Source organism: Coregonus lavaretus (assembly GCF_964263955.1).
Source record: "Coregonus lavaretus genome assembly, contig: HAP1_SCAFFOLD_298, whole genome shotgun sequence".
In the NCBI taxonomy this organism is placed as follows: domain Eukaryota; kingdom Metazoa; phylum Chordata; class Actinopteri; order Salmoniformes; family Salmonidae; genus Coregonus; species Coregonus lavaretus.
In genome coordinates, this window is record NW_028157548.1 from 80,144 (window position 1) to 89,853 (window position 9,710).

At 41.1% G+C, this 9,710-nt stretch overlaps 1 protein-coding gene across 2 annotated transcripts in view; it reads right to left on the reverse strand.

Annotated features, from left to right (window-relative positions):
- LOC311125283 (uncharacterized protein) overlaps positions 1-6,866 on the reverse strand; it is a 36,618-nt gene extending 29,752 nt beyond the window's left edge. Inside the window, exons 1-2 of one of the 2 annotated variants that reach the window (XM_084199330.1) lie at positions 6,276-6,866; positions 6,047-6,245 (exon numbers count right to left, since the gene is read on the reverse strand). In XM_084199330.1, coding sequence (XP_084055456.1) covers positions 6,047-6,245; positions 6,276-6,659 — 583 coding nt within the window. In that variant the 5' untranslated portion in view covers positions 6,660-6,866. Of the gene's footprint in view, positions 1-6,046 lie in introns of both variants that reach the window. The other variant, XM_084199329.1, reaches the window with a different exon arrangement.
- Between the last annotated feature and the right edge of the window lie 2,844 nt (positions 6,867-9,710).

The following is a 9,710-nucleotide window of genomic DNA, read 5'->3' on the forward strand; positions in this document are numbered from 1 at the left end:
TGTTTGGTATACCCAGTGTAGTGCTGTAGTGTTTGGTATACTCAGTGTAGTGCTGTAGTGTTTGGTATACTCAGTGTAGTGCTGTAGTGTTTGGTATACTCAGTGTAGTATTTGGTATACTCAGTGTAGTGCTGTATTGTTTGGTATACTCAGTGTAGTGTTTGGTATACTCAGTGTAGTGCTGTAGTTTTTGGTATACTCAGTGTAGTGCTGTAGTGTTTGGTATACTCAGTGTAGTGCTGTAGTTTGTGGTATACCCAGTGTAGTGCTGTAGTGTTTGGTATACTCAGTGTAATGTTTGGTATACTCAGTGTAGTGTTTGGTATACCCAGTGTAGTGCTGTAGTGTTTGGTATACCCAGTGTAGTGCTGTAGTGTTTGGTATACCCAGTGTAGTGCTGTAGTGTTTGGTATACCCAGTGTAGTGCTGTAGTGTTTGGTATACCCAGTGTAGTGCTGTAGTGTTTGGTATACTCAGTGTAGTGCTGTAGTGTTTGGTATACTCAGTGTAGTGCTGTAGTGTTTGGTATACTCAGTGTAGTGTTTGGTATACTCAGTGTAGTGCTGTAGTGTTTGGTATACTCAGTGTAGTGCTGTAGTGTTTGGTATACTCAGTGTAGTGCTGTAGTGTTTGGTATACTCAGTGTAGTATTTGGTATACTCAGTGTAGTGCTGTATTGTTTGGTATACTCAGTGTAGTGTTTGGTATACTCAGTGTAGTGCTGTAGTTTTTGGTATACTCAGTGTAGTGCTGTAGTGTTTGGTATACTCAGTGTAGTGCTGTAGTGTGTGGTATACCCAGTGTAGTGCTGTAGTGTTTGGTATACCCAGTGTAGTGCTGTAGTGTTTGGTATACTCAGTGTAGTGCTGTAGTGTTTGGTATACTCAGTGTAGAGCTGTAGTGTTTGGTATACTCAGTGTAGTGCTGTAGTGTTTGGTATACCCAGTGTAGTACTGTAGTGTTTGGTATACTCAGTGTAGTGTTTGGTATACTCAGTGTAGTGTTTGGTATACTCAGTGTAGTGCTGTAGTGTTTGGTATACTCAGTGTAGTGCTGTAGTGTTTGGTATACTCAGTGTAGTGCTGTAGTGTTTGGTATACCCAGTGTAGTGCTGTAGTGTTTGGTATACTCAGTGTAGTGCTGTAGTGTTTGGTATACCCAGTGTAGTGCTGTAGTGTTTGGTATACTCAGTGTAGTGCTGTAGTGTTTGGTATACTCAGTGTAATGTTTGGTATACTCAGTGTAGTGCTGTAGTGTTTGGTATACCCAGTGTAGTGCTGTAATGTTTGGTATACTCAGTGTAGTGCTGTAGTGTTTGGTATACTCAGTGTAATGTTTGGTATACTCAGTGTAATGTTTGGTATACCCAGTGTAGTGCTGTAGTGTTTGGTATACCCAGTGTAGTGCTGTAGTGTTTGGTATACCCAGTGTAGTGCTGTAGTGTTTGGTATACCCAGTGTAGTGCTGTAGTGTTTGGTATACTCAGTGTAGTGCTGTAGTGTTTGGTATACCCAGTGTAGTGCTGTAGTGTTTGGTATACCCAGTGTATTGCTGTCGTGTTTGGTATACTCAGTGTAGTACTGTAGTGTTTGGTATACTCAGTGTAGTGTTTGGTATACTCAGTGTAGTGCTGTAGTGTTTGGTATACTCAGTGTAGTACTGTAGTGTTTGGTATACTCAGTGTAGTGCTGTAGTGTTTGGTATACCCAGTGTAGTGTTTGGTATACTCAGTGTAGTGTTGTAATGTTTGGTATACTCAGTGTAGTGCTGTAGTGTTTGGTATACCCAGTGTAGTGCTGTAGTGTTTGGTATACTCAGTGTAGTGTTTGGTATACTTAGTATAGTGCTGTAATGTTTGGTATACTCAGTGTAGTGTTTGGTATACTCAGTGTAGTGTTGTAATGTTTGGTATACTCAGTGTAGTGCTGTAGTGTTTGGTATACCCAGTGTAGTGCTGTAGTGTTTGGTATACTCAGTGTAGTGTTTGGTATACTCAGTGTAGTGCTGTAATGTTTGGTATACTCAGTGTAGTGCTGTAGTGTTTGGTATACCCAGTGTAGTGCTGTAGTGTTTGGTATACCCAGTGTAGTGCTGTAGGGTTTGGTATACCCAGTGTAGTGCTGTAGTGTTTGGTATACTCAGTGTAGTGCTGTAGTGTTTGGTATACTCAGTGTAGTACTGTAGTGTTTGGTATACCCAGTGTAGTGTTGTAGTGTTTGGTATACCCAGTGTAGTGCTGTAGTGTTTGGTATACTCAGTGTAGTGTTGTAATGTTTGGTATACTCAGTGTAGTGCTGTAGTGTTTGGTATACTCAGTGTAGTGTTTGGTATACTCAGTGTAGTACTGTAGTGTTTGGTATACTCAGTGTAGTGTTGTAATGTTTGGTATACTCAGTGTAGTGCTGTAGTGTTTGGTATACTCAGTGTAGTGCTGTAGTGTTTGGTATACTCAGTGTAGTGCTGTAGTGTTTGGTATACCCAGTGTAGTGTTTGGTATTCTCAGTGTAGTGTTGTAATGTTTGGTATACTCAGTGTAGTGCTGTAGTGTTTGGTATACCCAGTGTAGTGCTGTAGTGTTTGGTATACTCAGTGTAGTGTTTGGTATACTTAGTATAGTGCTGTAATGTTTGGTATACTCAGTGTAGTGTTTGGTATACTCAGTGTAGTGTTGTAATGTTTGGTATACTCAGTGTAGTGCTGTAGTGTTTGGTATACCCAGTGTAGTGCTGTAGTGTTTGGTATACTCAGTGTAGTGTTTGGTATACTCAGTGTAGTGCTGTAATGTTTGGTATACTCAGTGTAGTGCTGTAGTGTTTGGTATACCCAGTGTAGTGCTGTAGTGTTTGGTATACCCAGTGTAGTGCTGTAGGGTTTGGTATACCCAGTGTAGTGCTGTAGTGTTTGGTATACTCAGTGTAGTGCTGTAGTGTTTGGTATACTCAGTGTAGTACTGTAGTGTTTGGTATACCCAGTGTAGTGTTGTAGTGTTTGGTATACCCAGTGTAGTGCTGTAGTGTTTGGTATACTCAGTGTAGTGTTGTAATGTTTGGTATACTCAGTGTAGTGCTGTAGTGTTTGGTATACTCAGTGTAGTGTTTGGTATACTCAGTGTAGTACTGTAGTGTTTGGTATACTCAGTGTAGTGTTGTAATGTTTGGTATACTCAGTGTAGTGCTGTAGTGTTTGGTATACTCAGTGTAGTGCTGTAGTGTTTGGTATACTCAGTGTAGTGCTGTAGTGTTTGGTATACCCAGTGTATTGCTGTCGTGTTTGGTATACTCAGTGTAGTGCTGTAGTGTTTGGTATACCCAGTGTAGTGCTATAGTGTTTGGTATACCCAGTGTAGTGCTGTAGTGTTTGGTATACTCAGTGTAGTGCTGTAGTGTTTGGTATACTCAGTGTAGTGGTGTAGTGTTTGGTATACTCAGTGTAGTGCTGTGGTGTTTGGTATACTCAGTGTAGTGCTGTAGTGTTTGGTATACCCAGTGTAGTGCTGTGGTGTTTGGTATACTCAGTGTAGTGCTGTAGTGTTTGGTATACCCAGTGTAGTGCTGTAGTGTTTGGTATACTCAGTGTATTGTTTGGTATACTCAGTGTAGTGCTGTAGTGTTTGGTATACTCAGTGTAGTGCTTGGTATACCCAGTGTAGTGCTGTAGTGTTTGGTATACCCAGTGTAGTGCTGTAGTGTTTGGTATACTCAGTGTAGTGCTGTAGTGTTTGGTATACTCAGTGTAGTGTTTGGTATACTCAGTGTAGTGTTTGGTATACTCAGTGTAGTGCTGTAGTGTTTGGTATACTCAGTGTAGAGTTTGGTATACTCAGTGTAGTGTTTGGTATACCCAGTGTAGTGCTGTAGTGTTTTGTTATACCCAGTGTAGTGCTGTAGTGTTTGGTATACCCAGTGTAGTGCTGTAGTGTTTGGTATACCCAGTGTAGTGCTGTAGTGTTTGGTATACCCAGTGTAGTGCTGTAGTGTTTGGTATACTCAGTGTAGTGCTGTAGTGTTTGGTATACTCAGTGTAGTGTTTGGTATACTCAGTGTAGTGTTTGGTATACTCAGTGTAGTGCTGTAGTGTTTGGTATACTCAGTGTAGAGTTGTAATGTTTGGTATACTCAGTGTAGTGCTGTAGTGTTTGGTATACCCAGTGTAGTGCTGTAGTGTTTGGTATACTCAGTGTAGTGCTGTAGTGTTTGGTATACTCAGTGTAGTGCTGTAGTGTTTGGGATACTCAGTGTAGTGCTGTAGTGTTTGGTATACCCAGTGTATTGCTGTAGTGTTTGGTATACTCAGTGTAGTGTTTGGTATACTCAGTGTAGTGCTGTAGTGTTTTGTTATACCCAGTGTAGTGCTGTAGTGTTTGGTATACCCAGTGTAGTGCTGTAGTGTTTGGTATACTCAGTGTAGTGCTGTAGTGTGTGGTATACCCATTGTAGTGCTGTAGTGTTTGGTATACTCAGTGTAGTGCTGTAGTGTTTGGTATACTCAGTGTAGTGCTGTAGTGTTTGGTATACTCAGTGTATTGTTTGGTATACTCAGTGTAGTGCTGTAGTGTTTGGTATACTCAGTGTAGTGCTTGGTATACCCAGTGTAGTGCTGTAGTGTTTGGTATACCCAGTGTAGTGCTGTAGTGTTTGGTATACTCAGTGTAGTGCTGTAGTGTTTGGTATACTCAGTGTAGTGTTTGGTATACTCAGTGTAGTGTTTGGTATACTCAGTGTAGTGCTGTAGTGTTTGGTATACTCAGTGTAGAGTTTGGTATACTCAGTGTAGTGTTTGGTATACCCAGTGTAGTGCTGTAGTGTTTTGTTATACCCAGTGTAGTGCTGTAGTGTTTGGTATACCCAGTGTAGTGCTGTAGTGTTTGGTATACCCAGTGTAGTGCTGTAGTGTTTGGTATACCCAGTGTAGTGCTGTAGTGTTTGGTATACCCAGTGTAGTGCTGTAGTGTTTGGTATACTCAGTGTAGTGCTGTAGTGTTTGGTATACTCAGTGTAGTGCTGTAGTGTTTGGGATACTCAGTGTAGTGCTGTAGTGTTTGGTATACCCAGTGTATTGCTGTAGTGTTTGGTATACTCAGTGTAGTGTTTGGTATACTCAGTGTAGTGCTGTAGTGTTTTGTTATACCCAGTGTAGTGCTGTAGTGTTTGGTATACCCAGTGTAGTGCTGTAGTGTTTGGTATACTCAGTGTAGTGCTGTAGTGTGTGGTATACCCATTGTAGTGCTGTAGTGTTTGGTATACCCAGTGTAGTGCTGTAGTGTTTGGTATACTCAGTGTAGTGCTGTAGTGTTTGGTATACCCAGTGTAGTGCTGTAGTGTTTGGTATACTCAGTGTAGTGCTGTAGTGTTTGGTATACCCAGTGTAGTGCTGTCGTGTTTGGTATACTCAGTGTAGTGCTGTCGTGTTTGGTATACTCAGTGTAGTGCTGTAGTGTTTGGTATACTCAGTGTAGTGCTGTAGTGTTTGGTATACCCAGTGTAGTGCTGTAGTGTGTGGTATACTCAGTGTAGTGCTGTAAACCCGGTTCAGTCCTTAACCCTGTACAACCCGGTTCAGTCCTTAACCCTGAGCAACCCGGTTCAGTCCTTAACCCTGAGCAACCCGGTTCAGTCCTTAACCCGGTTCAACCCGGTTCAGTCCTTAACCCTGTGCAACCCGGTTCAGGTCAGAGACATGTATTTAGAGATTTGGGCCATTAAGGTTTCTGCATTATGGTGCATTTACATGACATTATGGCAGCCATGTTTGCGCCCCATTAACAATACATGGGGAATATTTAAACTGAACGTCTAGAATCTGAACAATATGGAACGTTCTGAAAGTTGGCCCAACTCTGCATAATAATAATGTATTACATTTCTATAGCGGTTTTCATAACAGTCTCATGTCTCAGGTTCAGCCTAATGGAAGTACCTCCATGTTTTGAGGATATTTATAAGTTATATTCTCCGAGAATCAATGGCTAGGCCCAGAGCCATATATTAAAACGATACATTATTTCAACAAGTGCAGTTTGTGACCCTGCTTTTAAGACAGTACTCACTGGTGTTAATCAGATGTTCAGTCTCCTCTTCCTCCTCTTTCACTCCTAAAACGTCTTCCTCCTTCTCTTTTATTGAGATAGCCTCCTCTTCCTCTTTCACTCTAAAAGGTTCTTTCTCTTCTTTCACTATAACATCCTCCTCTTCTTCGTTCAATGTTATGGCCTCCTCTTCCTCCTCTTTCATTCTGAAAGCTTCTACCTCCTCCTCTTTCATTCTGAAAGCTTCTACCTCCTCCTCTTCTACTGTTGAAGCCTCTATCCCCTCTTCCTCTTTCACTCCAAACGCGTCTTCCTCTTCTTTCACTGTAACATCTTCCTCCTCTTCTTTCAATGTGATACCGATAGCCTCCGCTTCCATTCTGAAATATTCTACCTCCTCTTCTTTCAATGTGACAGTCTCTATACCCTCTTCCTCTTTCACTCCAAACGCTTCTTTCACTGTGACATCCTCGTCCTCTTCCTTATTTTTCATTCTGAAAGCTCCTTCCTCTCTTTTCACTGTAATATCCTCCTCTTCTTCTTCTTTCACGACAATGTTCAGCCCCAGAGCTTCTTTCTCCGTCCAGCAGACCTCCTCTTCTTTAGTAGGAGGAGAGTAGCTTAGTGACCTCATGGTCGGGGATGTTAGCTAGCTAGTTAGTTGGTTAGCATAAACGACTAGCCTGGTTCTAAGCTAACTTTAAAAGCCAGCTCTCTACTAACCTGATTAACAACATAAATATGAAATTAAAGGGTGCAACTAGCTATACGAAATAAGTATATTTGAAAATACAGAGGGAAATATACACCGAAAGCGTCTACAGAGCTTCAGGGTTTCGGCTGTGTTGGCTTGCAAGCTACCGAGGTGACTGACTAATTGTTGAAAGAAGCGTCCCGTCCACTAGATTATACGTCACACTGCCATCATCGCTGAAAGACACACACCGCCATCTGCTGGCTGGAGTGGGTAACGCAGCACTTCTTTCATTTATAATAATATTAACATTCAAACAAACCGATAATATCCAAATCAGCACCCAGGTGTATAATGCTCCTACATGTAACAATACATAAATGTAGATGTATATAATGAACGTCCAATAATGGTGCAGGTGTTCCACATTTTATTTAGGATAAAGTAATCCTTCTACCCCCCCCCCCAAAAAAAAAAAAATGTGTAAAGTGGTTATCCCACTGGGTATAGGGTGAATGCATCAATTTGTGAGTCGCTCTGGACTAGAGCGTCTGTTAAATGACGTAAATGTGCCCTTGAGCAAGGCACTTAACCCTAATTGCTCCTGTAAGTCGCTCTGGATAAGAGCGTCTGCTAAATGACTAAAATGTAAATGTAAAATGTAAATTTATATTCAGACCAAAGTTATATTAATTAAATAAACCCCCCCCCCCCCCAAAAAAAAAAAAAAAAAGTATAATTAAATAAATTTTACATTCAGTATCTTTGGCGGAATAATACTGATGGTAAGATTAATGAGGTAGGGAATGTTTTTCATGGCAACAGTTTATCAATGTTATCAGAACAACGTCATCACATTTTCATACACCTTCATCTTGATGACTACTATAAAACAACTAAATTCAAGAGGTTTCAAGGTTAGAATCAAGAAATGCACATTCTATTCATTGATTTAATACATTTAATACAATTCATTTCGCAATATCCAAATCATACACAAATGCAGCCAAATATCACCCTTGCACTTTTCTTAAATAATTCCATATTTCTTCATAGGATTTTCAACATTGCAGAAACAATTTTATTTGGTTTATGATTTTAATTTCGAAAGACAAACGGCATGGACAACATTATTGGCACCACGGAGCTAGTAGTTGGATGCACAGCCTTTGTGTTCTGACGACCAAATGAACCATTCAAAGAAACAAATGAAGCATTTAAAGAAATGGGAGGGGAGGGGAGGGGAGGGGAGGGAATGGGAGGGGAGGGGAGGGGAGGGGAGGGAATGGGAGGGGAGGGAATGGGAGGGGAGGGGAGGGGAGGGAATGGCCGGCAGGGATGTAGCTCAGTTGGTAGAGCATGGTGTTTGCAACGCCAGAGTTGTGGGTTCGATTCCCATTGGGGGGCCAGTATGAAAAAATAAAAAAATAATGTATGCACTCAGTAACTGTAAGTCGCTCTGGATAAGAGCGTCTGGTAAATGACTACAATGTAGACAGTAGCTCACTGAAAAAAAACAGAAACTGCTACAAGAAGCGTTTGTCTGCAGTTTTCCTGGACAACAAATGTGCAACCAAGTACTATTGCGATTTGTCTTTATTTTCTGAATAAAACAACAATTGGTTCTGAAAATCCCTCACACATAATGAGCACATTACGTTTATATTGACTCTACAAACCCACACACCCACTCACATACAAGCTGCTGCTACTCTGTTTTATCTTATGTCCTATTGCCTAGTCACCTTAATCCTATACACATCTACCTCCATCACTCCAGTATCCCTGCACATTGTTAATATGGTACTGGAACTGACCCTGTATATAGTCACCTGACCCCTATACATATCTACCTCCATCACTCCAGTATCCCTGCACATTGTTAATATGGTACTGGAACTGACCCTGTATATAGTCACCTTAATCCTACACATATCTACCTCCATCACTCCAGTATCCCTGCACATTGTTAATATGGTACTGGAACTGACCCTGTATATAGTCACCTGACCCCTATACATATCTACCTCCATCACTCCAGTATCCCTGCACATTGTTAATATGGTACTGGAACTGACCCTGTATACAGTCACATTAATCCTACACATATCTACCTCCATCACTCCAGTATCCCTGCACATTGTTAATATGGTACTGGAACTGACCCTGTATATAGTCACCTGACCCCTATACATATCTACCTCCATCACTCCAGTATCCCTGCACATTGTTAATATGGTACTGGAACTGACCCTGTATATAGTCACCTTAATCCTACACATATCTACCTCCATCACTCCAGTATCCCTGCACATTGTTAATATGGTACTGGAACTGACCCTGTATATAGTCACCTGACCCCTATACATATCTACCTCCATCACTCCAGTATCCCTGCACATTGTTAATATGGTACTGGAACTGACCCTGTATATAGTCACCTTAATCCTACACATATCTACCTCCATCACTCCAGTATCCCTGCACATTGTTAATATGGTACTGGAACTGACCCTGTATATAGTCACCTGACCCCTATACATATCTACCTCCATCACTCCAGTATCCCTGCACATTGTTAATATGGTACTGGAACTGACCCTGTATATAGTCACCTTAATCCTACACATATCTACCTCCATCACTCCAGTATCCCTGCACATTGTTAATATGGTACTGGAACTGACCCTGTATATAGTCACCTGACCCCTATACATATCTACCTCCATCACTCCAGTATCCCTGCACATTGTTAATATGGTACTGGAACTGACCCTGTATATAGTATGCTTACTTATTGTGTTGTTCATATTTCTTCATATTTCTCCGGTGTTATTTTTAGTATTACATTGTTATTGATTACTGCATTGGTGGGTTTTGAGTTTGCAAGAAGGGCATTTCATTGTACTTGTGCATGTGACATTAAAACGTTAAACTGAAACTGGAGACCAACTGTATGCAATCAAATTAATTTAGCATTATCCAAATCAT